We start from the raw sequence: 20,119 nt of genomic DNA, 5'->3' as shown, positions 1-20,119 counted from the left end.
CGAAAGTGAACTATGAGGTGACGGAGGAAAGAAAAAGGCGGGAAGTGGTTCAACGAACCTGTCTAAGAGTAAGACTCCGTCTTGGAAAACGTGACTCACTGCGCGCCGGCGCGCGTGAGGTAATCCTGTTTTGTCAATTTACACGGAAGCGACTGGTGTGCGTATCGCATCGGGAATTCCAATTGCCGTCTGGTCAGTTTTTCTGAATGAACAGTTAACGTGTGAGAGAACTGCTTTCGTCAACTGTATTCGTAGTCTTGTAAAAGTCTGACGCGGAAAGCGTTACATAAAAGAGAACTAAGTCGATTTTATTTATCTCCCGTTATTTCACATTATTCTCTATAGATTTATAATTTAAAAGAAATTTATTTATAATTTCATCATAAAGAAACGTATTAAAGAATTTAAATACACGCGTACAAAATACACATCTAGGGCCGGATGTACGATTTTGTGGCCCCTATGCTATGATCTTAAGGAGGCCCCCAGCTTATTAACAAAAAATACATTTTTTTAAATCTTTTCTATACTAAGGAGGCCCACTTATAATGTGAGGCCCTAAGCTGTAGCTTATCTAGCTTATGTGTAGATCCGGCACTGTACACATCACTAATAGTTTTGTATACGTGTGCTGTGATTTTTTAAATGTTTTTAGTATTACGCAGTGTGTATATAAAATTATAAATAGAATTCTATAGCAAATTATGGATTTTTCAAATTGGGGTTAAGATTATTTCAATATATCGATGATGTGCAAAATGCATTCCGACAATTTTAATGATCCGAGACTTGAATGATTAATAAATTTCATAGAAATAATCGCTCAATGATCCGTGTCAAGCACGTCACCAATATTTTACGCGACTTTTCTACACTTGCAAATAATTTACGCGATAGTCCTTGCGCGACGCACGACACGATGACGTTCGGTGTAAAAAAAGACGATTATCGGTTTCCAATTAATTCCGAGTCATCTCCAACGTCTTCTCCAATTTGCGAGCGACGAAACCTAATGCCGTGGGCAATTTTGCAGATATAAGACATGCACTTTAATTCACGAGGACGATCGATCGACCTTGCCTTAAAGCGGCCTTTTCCCTGTTGAAACATTTTAGTCTTGCCACGAGAAAATGAATCACTTCCCGTTTACGGATCACAAGACAAAGAAAGGCGCGACGTAAGGAAGTGCATTCGTGACACGAAGATCACGTGAGACAGAAACTCAAGATCATTCGCATGATCATGCTTGGTTCCTCGTTTTATATTTTTTTTTTTTTTTTTTACAAGATCTTTGCGATGTTTTTTCAATTGTATCATATAATTCAATCATTCTTTTTTTTATTATTATACGTGCACTTTCTAAAATTAATATGAAAACTTATGTATCAAGCAGAAGTTTTCAGCGCGAATAAAAACAATTTCTCCTTGTAATTAAAAGTTTAATTTAATAAATAGACTTGCCGAAGGTAAGAACTCTAACGGGAAAATATTTCTGACGTCATCCGATCGCAAGAAGCTTCATTACTCACGATCCAAGAGTCAAAGCGACGCGACACAATCTGGGCTGAATTTAAAGTTTACTCCGAGGTCAAAGAGATTGAGCGCGACAGTGAAAACATATTTATATGTATTCAAGACCCGCTTGAATTTCATACTCGCTTCACAGCGAGTATATTGTAGTTAACGCAATACTAACGTGATAAGATACCGTTTTACGGTTAATCTACAATGCCCTTCGTTTTGATTAGAATTTCAACTCCTATGTTAGATAAAAATTAATAACTTTACTTCCATTTTATTCAATCGTTGCAATATAGTATCATAAATAACATCTCCTCGAAATCAAAATTACACTTTTCGACGATAAAGTGGTTCAACAATGTTATAATTCTTCATTTAACAAAAAATAATGCCCTTTCTCGAAATTTATTACCACGTTTTCCTTCGATATGTCTCAGACACCTTCAAAATTGAGTTTGTTCTAAAAATTGTTCTACAATTACGACAGTAATAATCAAATTTTTAATTACCATGTCGTCAAAATTGAAAGTTCCACCAAACAGTTCCCAAGTTGATCGTTCAAAACTTGATCAGTCAAAACTTCAATTAGTTTCAATCATATCGACACACGTGATACACACAGCATCGAGGATGATCACTGATCACTTAACTAACGTTTTAAATGACAGAAGCGCGCGAGAAATGCGTTATCAGAAGATGCGCACACGTGCAACCGATGTCGACGGCTCCGTAGTCCGTCGCGCACTGAACTACTCTTTGGTGAGTCACGCAGCACCGGAACGGACACTCGCCTGCCTGCCTTTGTAGGAGTCGTGAAGAGCACGTTGATGCTTTGAGCCTGCGACACTGAAACAGAGACCGGCTATTTTCATTTTTCTCGGCCCTTTTCCGTTGAACCTTTTACGCGACGGGCGGTCCTGGTGCCACATTTTAAGGATTTGCGTTCTACTTTCTCTTCACGTTATTTTCTCGTGGCGTATATTTTTTTGAAGAAATATTAAATTTTATTTATCTGTTATTTAAAGCCCACTTTGGACAATGTATAATTCGCAACGGAATTCGAGATAAAAGTCTATTTATAATTTTATTTGATAAAAGGCATTCAAAGAATCGGATTACACATACAAAATATTATTGGTATATATTTTTGTACAATCTGGCTTTTTCTGTTATTACTTAAAATTACAAATAATAGAATATTTAAGATTATAAACAGAATCTCGAATTCTAGATAGCGAATTGTAGATCTGCAGCGGTGATCACGCGGAGAAATAATAAGGATTTAAAGGGAAAATCGACGTATTTCATCGATGTGAAAGTTAATTCGCTTATTGATCGTATACATGTCACGGTACGATCACCAATGATTGCATTAGATCCTACAAAACACCAGCGGCAGCTCTGGCACTTTCCTTCTACGGGCAGGGCAGGTGTAGCCTCCATACCGCGTTTTCTATGCATACACCTTCGAGTCGCGTTAATCCAAGGTCGATTCACTTTCCACAGATGAACTCGTCCTAGTTTCATGAGATATGGGCTCTTAATCTCCACAGCTTCTCTGTTAAAAATATTAACACTTCAAAGAGCACATTGTTCGCTAATGCTTTATGAGAGTCGTTTGATTTTACGTTTCAAGCGGAGAATTGATTTCTACGCGCATACATTTAGTATAAATGACGCATAAATTTGAAAAATCAGCAGCAAATAAAGTCATGATGTGGTGAATCATAATTGTACACGTGCGTCGCGTCATGTAGTCATTCGTGATGCTATATTGATGAAACGACAAGTCGGCTTTGAAATTACACGAATGACTAAGTGAGAGTTTTGTTGCGGTTTTTCGTTATCATTAGTATTGATTAGATTATACACTCTCCACTGTCAACTGTGGTATCTGTGTTAATGTTATGTGTTACTTGCTTTAGTAAATATTTAAGCAGCCATTAGCGATAAAAACGAGTTCTTTAATCAATCATTGGTTTCATCATCGCTTTACAACAAAATTTGGATAATTGATTACAAAGGCTGTAAAGATTAACTCTAGTAAGCAAATGTGATCTAATTTGTGTTTTATCTTTCCTCAATAATTAAAAAACCGAGATATCGCATTCGCTATTTTAATTCCAAAGAGCTGTACAAAAGCAACACGTCGCGATGACTCTTGCGCGCGGAGTGAGAGCAACACGCCGCGAGTGGATCTATTGTGAGTGGTAAATTAAATGTTTCTCGTTTCTTGTTCGTTTGCAATGAAATGTTTTGTTTATTCATGCATGCGATACAAAATTTCAAGGACTAACAGACCAGAAGAAAAACGCACCCCTCATACGTCTACAACTGTTACGCTACGTTTTGCAAGCGTACAAAAAGTGTACATACGAATGGAGATTGTAGAAAGATTATCATCGTTATTTCGTTTTGATTAGCGCAGAGCTCCATTCATCGTCGTCGCGTCGGCCGTTTTTTTTTGTTTTTCTTTTTTTGTTAAATTAATATTACACTTGCACTCAACATCCACCGCCACATTTGTACACAATGTAGTATTTAGCCCTCTGTTAAATTATTCCTGCATTCCGTATAAAGGTTGATTAAAACTCACTTACGTAGCAGCTCTATAGCGAATAAATATACATATCACTTATTCAATTAGTTGTCAAATAAATATCTAACAAACTATCTAACAAACTAATCCCGAAAACCTCGAAATGTTGACTATGAAAAGCAACGCGGTAGGCTAGATGTACATCTACATGAAAGTGCACATCCACACGCACACGCATACGCACACGCGCGCACACATCGGCAGCGAGAGAAATTAAGTTAATTACAGTAACAATTGACGTATAGCCGTGTTCAGCGAAATACGATCACCGCGTACCAGAAAAATATTCAGAATTTTACGGGGAAACAAATTCGCGAATTTCGCGTTTACGCGAGAAGCGTTGGATCTGTCTGCATTAACGCGCGACATGTGTTTCGTCAGCACAATTTTAATTAACGATTATATTGCAATTCCGCACGGCGCGTCACATTACATCGAAACAAATTGACAATAAGGACGAAATGCTTTACAACAATATTAACTGATGATACAAAAATCTTATGAGTAACGTGAATATCGTAAAGGGAGATATACTTTAAATCTCTCACATTTTTCTGCGCAACTATGTCGCATAATATCTTTAAAATATCATACCTATAATAGGATTACATATTCTTAAAAAAGAGAATTTGAAATTTCTCCTCTCTGACTAAAGACTCGAACCCAAGAAACGCTACTTACGATCTAACGGCTATTCCGATTTAAATGAAATCTGCGCTGAGCAATTTTTGGGAAATCAAAGAAGGTTGCTTAATGATACACGTTCGATACCAAATTCGTCACTAATAATTCGATTACAAATTGGATCTAAATGATTGAAAACACACGTTTCTTGTACATATGTGTCCCCAACTGCCTTCAATTCGCTAACTTTACACTTTCAACGTTGCAGAGTACTTTTTTTCTACGTTCTTATGTACAGTTGCGAGTAACGTATCGTTCTATCGTAACTTAATTTTATCGGGGAAGTTCTGAGAAATGTATCGCGCGCAGAATTGAGAGAAGCTGTACCGCGTCACGACGATCTTGAACTCTCAATATATTCCACTCCATCCCTTGTATCAAACAACTGTCTATTTTGCTCTTTTGAACTCGCCGCACTTTAGACCGAGTGTCCACTTGAAAGTTTCACTCTCCGACACGCGTCTCGATAGCGGAGAGAAACTTGCGATATTCGAAATGGAAAACCAATTCCAACGCGCTATGCTTCTCGGAGAATTTTAGCATTAAGAATCACTGTTGAGCAATAAGAAACTTTCCCTGCAAAAACATAATTCTCAAGTGTAATGTAATCTTAAATTTCAATATAAGTTCAGCGTTTAATTCAGTTTAACTGCACACTTTACTATCGAGAGCCACCCGCGGAGAGTATAACTTTTACGAATTAAATGTGATATTGTAGAAATTTTTTTTTTTTTTTTTATGTCCATCGGATAATTTTGCTCTCAAGAATTGCTCTGAGAGACCGAGTAGACCATTCCGATCAAATAGAAGAAATAGCGCATTAAATTCCCAATTCTTTGCGATTTTAATGTTTTTACATCGATCGGCCCAGCGAGCGGGTATTCTTAATTTATAACTAGAATTACATTATACATATTGCAATTGACCTCCGTTTATTTATACAACTAGCTTGTCAGCCACAGCGCTCTCCTGTTTCGCAAAAAACGGTATGTATACGCGGATTTTTTTTATTTCGCTTTATTTCGCTCATCTTCAATTTCAGTGAAATAAATTTTGATTTATGCGACCCCGCTGACTTAGATGTTGAACATGCAAATTCGTTCCGCGATTAATCGTCCTATTCGGATAATGCGATAAGCTTGTCAGTTTCCTTGACAATGGTAGAGTAGAAGACAGGCTTTGTTTAGATTAATCGACGGAGCGCGCGCGAAACAGTCGCACCATCTTTTGACGTGTCTCAGCAAAGCCGAATTTCGTGAAGTCTCACAAATTTCCACACTCAACACTTGTATAGCAATATACCTCGTACTTCGCACAGTTACAAATCTAATTTCTTAGAGTTGTCTGTGCTGAATCAATATTATTACATTTCAGACGATCTATTCGCAACGGAATGGAAAATAGAATTCTATTTACAATTTCGTGCGCTGTGTAATAAAAGAAACGTTTTAACAATCAGAAAGCACACATATGTAAAATATATATCAGTGATATGTATTTTGTATGTGTGTAATTCCGATCCTTCAAACGTGTTCTGTTACATAAAATTATAAAGAGAACATTTTAATTTGAATTCTGATAAATCTATATCGAAAAAGGCTCGACATGAACGAGTCGCATGATTTCGCGAACAGGAGAGCGCCGGTGCGCTCCGATGCAACGATCGGCGTGAGATTTATTTACTTTACTTATAGTTTCTGTTTTTCTCGAGCCGTCCCGTTTTTTTTTTTTTCGTTTTAGTTCTCAGGGCGGATATCGAGCGAGTCCAATGATACGAAAAAGTGTTAAGACAGCGTAGGCACTTTTAGGAAAAATGACTGATAGTGAAAACTGTATATCCACTCGAGAGTACAAGCTCTTATCCTCTGTTAATTGTGTCTCTATAGTCAACAGAGTTGCTTGTAATCGCCAACTGCCATTTTCCAAAATTTATCATCAGCTGCTTTTGAGAGGTAAACACTCAAGTGGACGTCTACGATAAGATAAGTCAGGATTTGCTGACGTACATACAAAAATATGTAAAGAATTACAATATAATTCTGTAAAAAGCAAAATAGATTTATAAAAATTTATTTTAGAAGTCATATATTTTTGATCTTTAAAATTAGCACGCTTCATAATTGTTCAATCTATTTTAATTTTGTTTTATTCTTCTCTTAAATAACACAAGAACTACGATAAAATAGAGATAAAAAAAATCTTCAACGCCTAAAATATTTTCCGTGAAATGATTTTACAAGCAAGTCCTGACAGATCTCACTATAGTGAGAGATATCCTAAAAATGTATCGAGAATTTGAACGAGAAAAAGAGAGAAAGAGAGAGAGATGAGGTATGTTATTAATACTCTCACGGGAATGTACAATGATGAGACAAAGTGATTACGCACATCAAGCGCACCTACGCTCGCGCACATCCGATTAGAGGAACGACAGCGGATAAATCAGCGGGAAATCTCACAAATTTAACGTTGCCACCGACGCCAGATTTTTCAATCTTACCGTACTTCTCCGTACTAGAGCTGAATGTATATTGCCTACAATTATCTACGAAACGATTGCTTTTCGTTGACCGTTTAAAATAATCTAAAGTCCCTATAAGTAAGTAGTGTCGCTTCATTAGCGACCTTTTATATATATATATATATTTATATATAATATATTACACATCCGCTCTTTTCTGTGTGCCCTCTCTTTCATCATTTCACAATGTCAAAATAGCTTTATTTTGTTTATTATACTGTCACGCACGTGTAGTATTGCGTTGCGTGTCTTTTTGCGTTATCCGCGACGCACGGAGAAAGTCACGCGTCTGGAAAGAAGAACAGAGCATTCCCATTCTTGTGTCCGTTTCGTAATAACACGATAGGCCATTCGATAACCAGCATCGCACTTGAAATCCATCCAGTTTCCGGAAGGCATTATACCCGCGCCGAATAAAAACTCTTTTCCTAGTCGAAGTCGTGTAATTATATTTGTCAAATAACCACGCGATTCGCAAGATATTTAATTGGCAAGATTTCCTATGCCATTTTTAAAATGGATTTCGTTTAATTTTTATTACAAATTCCAATGGAACGTTTAAACGTTTCTAACGGAGAAACGTTCTGATCGTTCGTAGAAATTGTCTAGAAATATTAACTTTCACTATTTGAACGTACTCTCTCGATAAATCGATCGTCTGTATGATCGTTTTTTTGTCATAAATTCATATTTTGTCCATTATATAAGTATTACGCTCTGAATATTTTTGCAACGACAGCTGTTTTGTACAGAACAAAATCTAAATTTAATGTTACTTTTAAGATACTCGATAATACATCGATTTTATAAATTTTATTCCGCCGAAATAGCAAGCGAGTCGGCAACGACTCGTAACAACAGTAAATCTATTGCTAACAAGTCAGAGGAATTCAATGAAATAAAATCCTCGACCATAAAATGTTCTTCTTCGTGAACATAAGTACTCGAAAAGTGTTACAAACGCGTAAAACTGAAACGCATAAACATAAATCTGTATGTACATTCCGTTCGTACAATAGAGTACAATTTTTACACAGTTCCTTTTTACAGAATTCTGATTGTTCGCCGATCGAATACGTTTCTCGTCGCGCAAAATTCCGACTTCGGCTGATCCTTCCTACGCGATATTTTCTCGTCTCTCCTCTTCATCCTTCCGGCCTTCCTTTAGCTTCCGTTTTGTCACTCGATCTCTCTCGGTCCGAGACACTCGCGCTCGCGCGACCAAGCTATGACGCGATGGCGCGCAACGCAGGGAGCAGGGTGGGTAAAAGGCGCACGTTTTTTCGCCGCGACTGGGGGGGGGGGGGGGGGGGAAAGGGAGGGCCGTAAATCTCTCAGTCACGAGTCCGCCCGCGACTTGGCACTGAAGGAAAAGAGAAAGAGAGAGAGAGAGAGAGAGAGAGAGAGAGAGAGAGAGAGAGAGAGAGAGAGAGAGAGAGAGAGAGTAGATAGATAGAGAGCTACGCGACGACGTAGGACGACCTCGGCCCGGTCATCTTGTCGCATCAGAATAGGCCGAGCTTGGTCCGCAGGAACTCCTTTATCGGAACGTAATATTGGCTTAAGGCCACCATTCCCGGCATCTTACGCAGGCTGTTGAACGTGTCCATTTCGAACACCAGTACCGTCACGATGAACATCGTGATCGTGAGTATGATGGTCGTGATGAAGAGCACGTGCCTCCGATGCCTGAGCTTGCCGCTCGCCGCACGCCGGCCTTGGCGATGCTGTTGCTGCTGCAAGCAGAGCTTCGAATTCTGCAGCTTCTGCATCTTCGGCACCGGCGTGACCGAACGGCTGTGCGGCTTGCCGGACGCGTCCAGCAGCTGGCTCTCCGACGAGGAGTGATCGAAGGAGTCCCTGAAGTAGTAGTCGTTCGCCTCGCCCTCGTGCTGACCGACTGAAACAGAAAGGACGCGATCGATGCTATTGGACGGTTGCGCCAGTACGCGATTCGTAAAAGGGACGGAGGACGTTACAGGTGCGGACGCTCTGACGATTTTACTCCGAGCTTTCAGATCGCGTTCGTGGAACTTTCAGTATGCAATATATTGACTTTGCAATGTGAAAAAACTGGAATAACTCTTAAATTTCATTCGAACCGACGTCCTTTATTCTCCGCTGTCGAAAAATAATGTATACAAAAAACGCGTCAACTTTCTGCATAATAAATTTGTCACGCGGAGGAGATTCAAATGAAATAATAACTTTGAGCGGCGGCTGATTATATCCACATTATCAAATTGAATATTTTTCGTTGAACTAACCCAATTACATACAAACGATGAAGAATGTCTATAGCGCGATGTGTATTCGCCGCAGCGAATCGGGTTAAGGAAACATACGATAGAATAAATAACTCTCTCAAACATTTTCTTGAATATGCAAACTTGTTAAATATCTCTAGAATGATTCACTGATAAAAGGTATGTTTTGCGTGATTAATTTTCTTAAAAGTAACATCGAAGTTTACTCAATCAATATCTCTCTTATTTTGCTATTCAGCTTCAAAGTTCGTGTGCAAGATTTTTACGGTAAATGTCTTTTTAGCAGAATTTTGTATCTAAATCGTAATTTCAAAAATATATTTATCAAGGATTGCTTTTTTACTAGATGAAAGCTAGCCTCATTGATCTCCACGAAGCGATTCTGCGGAGGAAATCGACAGATGACTGTTTTCGTGTGAATTCACGTCTACGCGTGCACTCGCGTCATTATCGTACGCAGCAAGTACATATCTGCGATTAGTATTTTATCGATTCGACTGTCGTACTCGTCGGAAGGCGGCTTAGCTGTGGGAAACTTTTTCAGCGATCCCGAAAAATTTATTCGGGACACGCTGGAGTTATCGATGAGCGACCGGTGAAGTACGACGATCGAACCAGCGAGATACCTCGCGGGTCCACGAAGAGCAACGATGTCGGACACGGTGTCGATTTATTATTAACAGGCATAACAAGCCCATGCAAATTGCGGGTGTCGTAAGCGTAACATAAAGGACATTAGGCGACAGGAAAACAAAGCACAATTCTCAACAACGTCATACGCACAGGATACAGGGATGAGATACGCGATTGACAGGGGAAGACAGAGAGAAGGAGATAGAACGATTCTCTTTTTTTTTTTTTTTACGTTTTATCGTGAGGTTCACCGCGCTTACCTGATACCTCCTGCCGTTTCGAGCGATCGAATCCATTCTCGAGTCCCGATCTCATGGCCCGACCAGCACAACCGTTGGCGGTCTTCGTCGTCGTCGAGCCGCGGCCTATCACGCCGTCGTGCTCGCTTACCTCTACGCGCGTTTTACCGCCGTGCTCGTCGTATGCGCGGCTTTTGACCGTTCCGGGGCGTCCGTTCGCGCTTGCCGGCGCCTTCGAGCTCTTGATTATCAGCGCGGTCGACCGCACCACCTTCGGGCTTCGCTCCCCGTTAATTAGGGCGTTAATGCGCTGCCGCACGACGTGTTCGATGTCGCGACCCGCCAGCTCCTCCGAGCCTATCACTATTCTCTGACTGTACAACGGTTGCGGTCGGTTCAGCGTGCTCTTGGGAAATTTCAGTTTGGCTTTCGCGCGGTTTGTGGTGATGGTGTTGGAGGTGGTGGTGGTGGTAGTGGTGGTGGTGATGGTAGTAGTAGACGTGTGGGTGGCACTCGCATGCGTATCATTTTCGTCTACGGCTAAAAGAACAGAAAGAAAAGAAGGAAACAAATCAACCGAAGGTCTAAGAAGCCAAAGAAGCGGCGGCGGTCGTAAAAAAAAGGCGCAATGGCTGCGTCACGTCTGACGCGACGAACGCCATCGATGCGCGAGTGACGTCTTGACAGCGAAACAATCGCGAGGACGAGATTTGCTTGTTTCGATCTTTCAGAGATTTTTGTCTTTTGATAAAAAAAAAAAAAAAAAGACGCAAGAGAGTAAGCGAATGTATTACCCTTTGAATTTTCCAACATTTTTCTTCTCAATTAGAAATCCTAGATTTCTTCTCAATTGGAAATCTTAGATTGACAAAAGCATTCACAAAATTGTCTCGCTTCTGGAGTAGAGGAAAGACTCCGCATACACTTTTACTACAATTGTTATACACTTCATCATGCACTAATTTCTATCGAAAGCACTGAATATTGTCATACAAAAGTAACTTAACAACTACGAATACGGTATCTCCACGTTGCCCGACTATAGATAACAATTTTCCTTCGCGAGAATTTCAATGCAAGCTTTAAGTATTAGATCAATATATCGCTGCGTTCACTGTCGCGTACACATGCGTCGCAGCGATGAATTCGAATGGGTCGGGGGAGCTGAACGAGAGTACGGAATCCAACGAGAGAGTTTCGGAAAGAAGATAAGAGAAAGAGAGAGAGAGAGAGAAAGAGAGGGGACAGAGAAAAGGCGGTGACACGGCCATTAACTAACCGTTGTTTCTCCTGGCGTGAATCTCTTGGTCCTCGGATACAGTCTCCAGAAGGGGCAAGGTATTGTCTGGACAGTAGGGCGAGCTGAGGGGAACCCCCGCGCCGCCTTCCAGCATCCCGGCGCCGTCCAAACCCGCGCTATGACAGCTACGCGGTAGGCTGGAGTATCCTGAAACGCGAGACGAAAGAGACTATCGTGCGACTCGCACCCGAGAATGGTGTTCATTAGCGATCATTAGCCAACAATTCATCGCCCTTTAATGAATTTTTAACATCTATCATTTTATTCTAGCTGTTGTTTGTCGCTGCACTTTTATCGCGATTATAATAAATTCTCTGCAATAATAGAAAGTATTCTGCGAAAGCCGCTTGTTGATTACTAAAAAAGTACTGCGGCGCTATAAATAAATTGCACAGTGGTAAGAGAGAAAGCTTGACGTTTTGAATTTTGAAACAGGGAGACGGCAGGACAAGAGAAGTTTTCTTCCGCTCACGTATTTCAACGAGGTCCTGGCTGGGCGTGCTGGGGGTGGCCGGTACGCTACTGGCCTTCCTTCTCAAACACGTCGTCTGACAGCGTTGTATAGGCGGCTCCTCTTTCCGGAGTGGTCCTGCTTCCTCCAGAACCTCTCTCTCCGTCCTTCCGGTATACTTGAACTTGTATCCCCAGGAGAAGATAGAGCCGCCACTCACCACCGGCGCGTCCGACGCTCTCGGTAGGCTGCGGATAACAGGACCATTAAATTACTGCCGATGCCACTTGTGCCACCAGACCGTATGATTGGTATGTAGCAACAATTATGTTTGAGCGAAGATTATATTCGACACCCAAATATTCATTCGAAGCGATTAATCCGCCGATTTAATTCGTCCGACTAATCTCACGCGAAGTTGACTTTCCGCCACGCGAGGAAAGAAATGTCAAATACAAACACGTGCCAAGCAAACTCGCCAGCGATGCCGCAAACACTCGGCCCGGATTCACCAAGTGTCCAAACGGACGGCACGTTACTAACGAGCTGCAATGCAGACGCGTTACATTCGGATCGCATCGCCGAGCACGTTGCCTTGATGTTCGACGATCGAAGGGGCAAGCGAAACTCTCGCTTCACTAAATAACGACAGACTGTACATTTTCACCGGGTTATTCGAAATAAAATATACATTATATTTCATCGTACATCAAAGTATACGCGCGTATTGAAGCGGTACATTCATCGCAATCCCACTTAAACGAGCACTCGTTCGGATGTTCGTCAAAACTCGCAATGGAAACGTTAAATTCGGCCGCGCGAGCATAAACCGAGCATGTAAGTGCCAGCAATATTTCCAGGGATGCATCTTTTACAACTGCGCCGGAACTACCTTTACCGCTGCTGCGCTCTCATCCAATTACTTATCTCGGGAATTTCCGAAAAGCTGTATACCGTGGCGCAGCCTCAGCGCGAAAACGCGGTTTAATCGCCGGGAAAAACATCTCGCAAACTTCACTTAAGTTTCAACACAATATTAAAAACTTAGTGCTTGTAAATAATGGGCGTTGCTAAATTCTCGCAAACAAGGGGGGGGGGGGATCTCATTTCGTATTCGTCCGACAGTCTCTCGCTGAAATTTTGGCACGATGATTACGCGCTGTGCCGTGTGCAAATATGTATGAAAAAATCAGGGGACCGGAAACAATGTTTTTTTTTTAATTTAAAACACAAATATTTCTCGCTCGTATTCCAAGCGTATTACAAATTTTTGACAAACGCATAAATAAAATATTTCTTCGTAATCATTGAAGGCACGTGCGACGCGAAGGAACGTAAATCCCACCTGAACCGTACAAGAGATACTTACGTAAAAAACAGCATCTGCTCGATGGCGCACCTCCATACGTGACGACAGTTTGTTGTCGTGGGACATTTGAATCCGACGAGGTGTTTTTTCTAAAAATTGTAAACACCAAAACGATTGGAAAATATCCTCCCTTCGCGTTATCAAATATTTGCGCTTTGGTAAAAAAAAAAAACGACATATTTGATTTAAAAAAATTAAAAAAACGAGTAGAGACTGAATTTGACACTAAATTATATCAGTAACAAGATTGATCGTTTTCAAACGACTACGCGATGTTAAGTCATTTAATTGTTGGAAAATATTACAGAGTCATGTCGCGAACGTAAAATTGAATGAAACGCGTACGGTACGATAGTTATCGGCTAATGCTCGCAGAACATGATACGTCACGTTTTGCGGCCGGAAATTATAGTTGAAAACGAGACTGACATCCTCTGTAAGAGGATCCGCATAGTCCCGAGGTGACAAAGACCGTTACTTTATTTGTGATTTTATGAACGACGAGAAACTATGCGAAGACGAGACTTGCGGTACAATAAAGGTTTATTTCCCGCTAGGCGACGTAAGATATGATCTTTGGAAAGCTATCATATTCTATACTTTGACAACAAAATCTATATTATTCTATATTTTGACAACAGACCCATTCAAAATTTTCTGACTTTTCTTTTATTAGGTTCTTTAAATCGTTCTTCAAATTCTTAATTTTTTTAGTTTTTCTAATTTTCTAACAACCTTCTACCTTTCAACATTCAAAGTGGTATTAGTGGTAATAGAGTCTTTGAAATTAAAATTCAGTGATTAAGATCGCTCTTGAAACTCACCTTCGTCCTTACGTCCTGCATAGATCCAACAAAGAGGAATAATAGGATTACTTAACTTATAATCATGTAATGGTTGACGTCACATATCGCATATCGTACGCGTATACCGCACGCGAGCGAAACTTGCACGAACGAGAGAGCATTTTCAGTAACAACGTGCGATTAGCACAACATTGTGTTATACAACTTTCATATTTAGGAGTTGTAAAGATAAAATGGACTTTTTTTTCAAAAAACTTGTCAATGACGCATAATGACACGTCGCGTCTCAAAATATAACAAGTCACGATGTGATAATTATGATAATCCGATGCATAACCGTGCACATATTTACCTCGTTTATCGTCACATGCACGATAAACATCTTGCCCTCAAAGTTGATCTTTTGAACTTCCGACCAGCGGAAATGTTGTATCTTCCGTGAGTCTTGAAACGTCAGGATCCCGCAGTGGTTAATACCCAAATGCAGCTGCGTACCCTTGTCAGGATCCTGCAAGTGTGTAACGCGAAAACGTATTTATCAGAAAATGAAATCGCAACTTGGTCGAAGGAGTAACGCGATGTTCGTGCAAAGATAGGCGTACGACGGAGAATCTAAGAAATTTTTGCCCAATTTTCTAACACATTCACTATTTAAAACGATTACCTTAAAATCCAATTACAATGTAATCTCTTTTAATTTAGATTGGATATTAAATTAAATTTTAATTCAATTTTCTTCGATGGAGAAAACGATTTAATAATTATTCTTAATATAATATTTTTCATTAATCGTACTAATAATTATTTTAAATATAAATATTTTATCATATGTCGAATAATTATTGCAAATATTCTGAGTATATGAGAAAAAAAATTTCTTCGGAAATTAACGCAAATCGAATCTCGCGATTATTTTTGTGAGCGTGTGTATATTGTAACGATCGATGAACATTCAGTGCATAAAACGGATAGTTTATGGGCGCTCTTTCGCGAGTTAAAGCAGGTGAGAACATTGCTAGTCAACGAGGACGTATGATGGCGTGCCGTAAAAATGACATTTTCCCTTAAACAGAAGACGCTCACGGCTGTGTGGATTATTTTCCTCAGCGAAAATGTCAGCATCCAGTCAGGAAGTTGGAAAACCAATAAACGACAGCTGCTACCGCGCGTACACACATGCGGAAGTACGATGAATGCATCGGGACGAATAATAGCGTAGTGTTTTTCCTCGCGAAAGCGATACGAAACGCGAGATTATTAGTTCGCGCCGAGTCGCATTTGTATGTCGCAGTTTATTTGTCAGCAAGAGTGTTCCGACTGAGATAACGGTTGAGGTTTCAATGGCCGCATCGATCGGAGGCATTAATTAAACAATCGCACCGATGGCATGATGGAAAGTGTGTTAACGATAAATGATGAATGATGATTAAGAAGCAGTTTGTTGCGTTGCATATCATCCGAGAATCGGAGCTTCTCTCTCATATTGTCGCTCTAAAAAAATACACTTCTTTCATCGCGGTATTCATCCTTTGTCTAGAGATGGTAAAAAGAGTGACAGATAATGCCGGAAAATATTTTGACTAAAAATATCAACGACAAGATATTACTAAAGAAAATTGCCTTAGGAGCGATGGAAACTTTTGTGCACCCCTAATAAGTGAAAAACAATACGATTTACTGCGGAAACATTAAATCTTCACTTCTCTCAATTCCAAGGTATTAAGTTCCGATAAATCGTTGAGCAGCGTAACAACGGGATGAAGATGTTTCGAACCTCCGAGCGGTTGTCGATAAGATACAATCAATGCGCTCTCGAGGAAATCCCACTGAAAGATCGCCTCTCGTTTGAATATCAATGAACTCTGTTTCATATTCCATGATATTGAGGGATATGTCAGCGGCGGCTAAAATCGGATACCTTTGAAAACGTTTCCATTTTATCAAACCGCTCGACACGGAGTCGCGCAAATCGAAGCCATTTCGTATTAAATGCGAGTTCAGTGGTGCGAGTGAATTAAAACCAACAATGCACCCGGCGCTGCATGATGGTCGGTTTACGTTATATCGCTGCTTGTAATAATATTAAATTGCATAACTCACGTTTCACGGATGCAGCAATAACGCGGTATTTACGTTATTATACCATAATAACGTAATGATTGAAATATAAATGCGCACTTCTACGTTTCGAGTTCACGAGCATCGCGCAGAGAAAAGGGAGGAGCCGACGAATTTATGAAATGAGTGCAAAACGCGATGGTTCTCGCGCCGAAGATAAACCGGTTATGGACTCTTATCGACGTAAACGAGATATACGACTTTTATCCACGATATATAGGCGTGCATTCCGTCGTGCTCCGATTTATCAACGAGCTCGCCCCGAAACTCGCGATCGCGACCTCGTTATGGGGATCGCGATTCGGGCGATCGTGATCCCCATTTTCGATAAGAAAGAAGCAAATAGCGTACTTTGCTGCGTTCTAATCAAAGAGTCGGGCGATATCTTTTTGAACTTCAAACATAAAAACAATTTATGACTAAAGTTGATAATACTGTTTATCGAAAAATCGACGCACTTCGAGAAAATAATCCGCGACATTTGGCTTTGCAAAATATTAGCTTAAAATGTTCGAGACACAGATTTTTCACCGCGATATCGTTATTATTTTTTTTATCTCTTTGTGCAAAGTTTTATTGGAAAACTTGCTTCGAGATGCGTCGATTTTCTTGTTGAGCAGTTTAATTTATAAAATAATAAGGAAAATTAAAATAATATACTTAAATATCTTGTTCGCTGAAAAAATTTCGCGATTGTAGCAACCTATAAATAAATCGTCAAACGGCCTTGGACCTCCAAACTCGACTGCGAACTGAGCGGCACGCGGACGCCATTCATAAAGGATCGCGCGAGAGGTCACAAGAGTCTCGTCACTGTCCGACCGAGAACGCTTCCGTGCAAGGCTCCGTCAAAGGACAACAGTTCGTCGCTAACGGATCTAAACGTATTGCCGGAAATAAAGAAGGGCGTCATTAGCATCACGAAAGGAAACGGCCATGAGAACCCGCCGAGCGCCGGTCACGCCATTAACCGATGTGTTGGCAATGTTCGAGTTTGTTTGTCTGCGAACAATGTTATCGTCCGCATTGTCGTTAATCACAGCTACTGGTATTCAAATACCAAGTTTGCGAAATCCGTCGATTTCGCGAGCAAATTGAAGCTCGCGCGCGATCGCGGAAACGAGTGGATCAAAGGAGTTCTCGATAAATCCCTTCACTCCGTTTATTCGCTGTTATTAGAAGCATGCGAGGGTTAACGAAAATTACCTTGACCGGATGCGGATCGACTGCGTACGTGTCCAATTGCGAGGCTAATTTGAGGAAGTAGTTTTCCGCCTGTTCCGGTGTGAACCCTTTCAATTGCGTCTGGTGTATCTCCAACGCCTTCTCCTCGATCGTCGGAGTCTGCGTCTTCAGCAATTTGTGCTCGGAGATATAATTCCCTTCGTGAATCTCGAGATCGTAATCCCCCAGTTCACCTGAAAATTCCGACGAACGGAGACCGTCATCTCGCAGCGTCGATTGTCGCGAAATTACTTGCCGCGCGTTACTTTTCTCTCTCGCAAATCACAGGATTTCCTAACTTTCTACAATATTTTCCTCGTGTTAAAATAAATGTTTCACGGGTGCAATTATCGAATATAAACTAAGATTCTGAAAGGCGGACGGTGCGAAAAATGAATGGTACTCATCGCAGGCGGCGCTCAATCGCAACAGGCAGACGACCGGTTATAAATCGTCCGCGATTGAGAAACGAGCGTTGCTCGCACCGGACGTCGAAGATAAATTGCGGAGCGAGCAAACAAATCTAGCAAAATATCAAAATAGACTGCGCCAGTTCCTTCCCATCTTCCGCGATTGATGAGCGCCATGAACCAGCGCTACTTATTCTGTGAAACGCGCGAGAAATCTGCATAAAAGACTTGCTTTATCGTGCTTATAAACAATTAGGGAGAAAGCACGGTGATTATGCTCGGTTATGAGACCGTCAAAACCGGTAAAAAGATTCAGCGGTGCTTTTTGCAGTTATAGTCACGATACGGTTCGCTTGAAAGGTGAACGGTCTAGGAATTGATGGTCGACGACCGAAGTCTTAATACGACCGAGTCACGATCGGTTACGATGGAAAGTGGCGAATCATCGGTTGGACCGTTATGCGCTTCCCAATTATACCGGGAGAAACAAAAGGCTGAAATTCGTATATTTATGCAAGAGAGCATCGACTTCGGAGGATTACTTTCCAGACTTGGATCTTCGATCAGAGAATCTTAGATATTCCGTAAATAGACAGCCGCGTTGAGAAGCGCACTATATTTGACAATACACGGATGTGTATTAAAGCCGCTATTTTAATCGTTGAAAATCTTTTCGTCTAGACATCCAAAATTGTCCGCGAGGAAAGAAATCGCGGCGGACGAATGTAGCTTTACACGGCTTTCCCCTTATATTTAGAAGAGAATGAAATATCTCGGCGAAAGATAAGAGAGCGTAAACTTACTTTGCACGATGCAGGCCACCAGCAGCGACGCCTCGCCGGGGGTGCAACACAAACGTCCGTAAAGAAGGTCCCTCTTGAGCTGCTGGTAAACTTGATACCTCGTGATCTCCTCCTTCAGTCGCAGAGGATCGGGCGGGTAGAATTTCACGCGAAAGCAAAGCAAAATCTCGTGCATATCTGGAACATAGTTGCAGTGACAGGCCGGATACGTTTTTGCAGACCGGTGCCCTCGTCTACATCATACGTGCGCGCGTGTGTTTTATGTGCGAAGGAAGCGCAACACTTGCAGCTCGGTGTCTTCCGGTAAACGGCTCAACGTTTATCTCGAAATGTGTCTTGCACAATTTTAGCTATCGCAAATTTGTTGAACTTTAATTTGAAATCGTGATTGCAAACACTATTTTATTCTTTCATTTTTATCGAAAAATCCGAAGAAACTTTGATCGATATTTAAATTCAATTTCATTGATTTATGGCTTGTTAGATTCACATTTGTCCTTTCGAAAAACCTTGTCACAAAATAACAATTGTCATATACTTTTTCCAGGAAATTCTGCCACAAAAATGTCACACTACTCGTGAACCGATATAATTCATTTTAAAAATAAAATATAATTAAGTGTAATTTTATAATTTTTTTTAACTACTTTTTTTTAACTACTATGTTACAGCAGTCCGACAGCATTCGCAACTGGTTTGGCGATCGACCAATATATATATATCGATCTCCTCTTTTTTCTCGGAACGACGATCGATGCACGCGATAATAAAACGAAATACATCGCGCGATTACGAGCAACCAGTCGTCAACATTCCATGCGTAAAGAAAAACGTGGACAAAGACAGAAACGGAAGCGACGAGCGCTGGCATTAGCGAACTAATGGCATAGCCTGATGACATCGAGGTATGTGACATTTGCGGATTTCTATTTTGTGGGAGAACTCACGATTATCGTCTTATATGCATCTTGCGAAAAAAAACATGCAACGTATAATTTTGATTTATTACCGATCGCATTTCAGTTTATAAAAAGGAGATCGCGCGAGATCGTTATTTTATATCAAATGCGACATAGCTGGCACAAATACGTTTACGAGCGTATCGCGATGCAAATCGGTCTTTACACTCGGCGATAATGTAACGTCGCCGCCTCTCTATAGCGCGAGGTCGTGA

At 40.8% G+C, this 20,119-nt stretch overlaps 2 protein-coding genes and 1 long non-coding RNA gene across 5 annotated transcripts in view; 1 reads left to right on the top strand and 2 right to left on the bottom strand.

Moving 5' to 3' along the window:
* The window catches only part of LOC105679047 (unconventional myosin-Ie-like), a 29,191-nt gene extending 26,932 nt beyond the window's left edge, over positions 1-2,259 (bottom strand). Inside the window, exon 1 of the mRNA XM_012378821.2 lies at positions 2,031-2,259. Within this exon, the coding sequence (XP_012234244.1) occupies positions 2,031-2,033 (3 nt within the window). The 5' untranslated portion in view covers positions 2,034-2,259. The remainder of the gene's footprint in view (positions 1-2,030) is intronic.
* LOC105679062 (uncharacterized) overlaps positions 1-20,119 on the top strand; it is a 24,647-nt gene extending 4,528 nt beyond the window's left edge. Inside the window, exons 2-3 of the long non-coding RNA XR_001101794.2 lie at positions 12,200-12,526; positions 19,617-20,119. This is a non-coding gene — a long non-coding RNA (uncharacterized lncRNA). The remainder of the gene's footprint in view (positions 1-12,199; positions 12,527-19,616) is intronic.
* Positions 3,751-20,119, bottom strand: part of Frmd5 (FERM domain containing) — a 31,958-nt gene continuing 15,589 nt past the window's right edge. For 2 of the 3 annotated variants that reach the window (XM_067348591.1, XM_067348589.1), the window contains exons 4-12: positions 18,946-19,122; positions 17,715-17,926; positions 14,743-14,898; positions 14,409-14,423; positions 13,585-13,673; positions 12,237-12,463; positions 11,744-11,911; positions 10,486-11,004; positions 3,751-9,225 (exon numbers count right to left, since the gene is read on the bottom strand). In XM_067348591.1, the coding sequence (XP_067204692.1) occupies positions 8,831-9,225; positions 10,486-11,004; positions 11,744-11,911; positions 12,237-12,463; positions 13,585-13,673; positions 14,409-14,423; positions 14,743-14,898; positions 17,715-17,926; positions 18,946-19,122 (1,958 nt within the window). In that variant the 3' untranslated portion in view covers positions 3,751-8,830. The remainder of the gene's footprint in view (positions 9,226-10,485; positions 11,005-11,743; positions 11,912-12,236; positions 12,464-13,584; positions 13,674-14,408; positions 14,424-14,742; positions 14,899-17,714; positions 17,927-18,945; positions 19,123-20,119) is intronic. The other variant, XM_067348590.1, reaches the window with a different exon arrangement.

Source organism: Linepithema humile, chromosome 2 (genome assembly GCF_040581485.1).
Source record: "Linepithema humile isolate Giens D197 chromosome 2, Lhum_UNIL_v1.0, whole genome shotgun sequence".
In the NCBI taxonomy this organism is placed as follows: Eukaryota; Metazoa; Arthropoda; class Insecta; order Hymenoptera; family Formicidae; genus Linepithema; species Linepithema humile.
The sequence above is the reverse complement of the archived record's forward strand: the minus strand, read 5'-3'. Positions and strand labels throughout refer to the sequence as shown.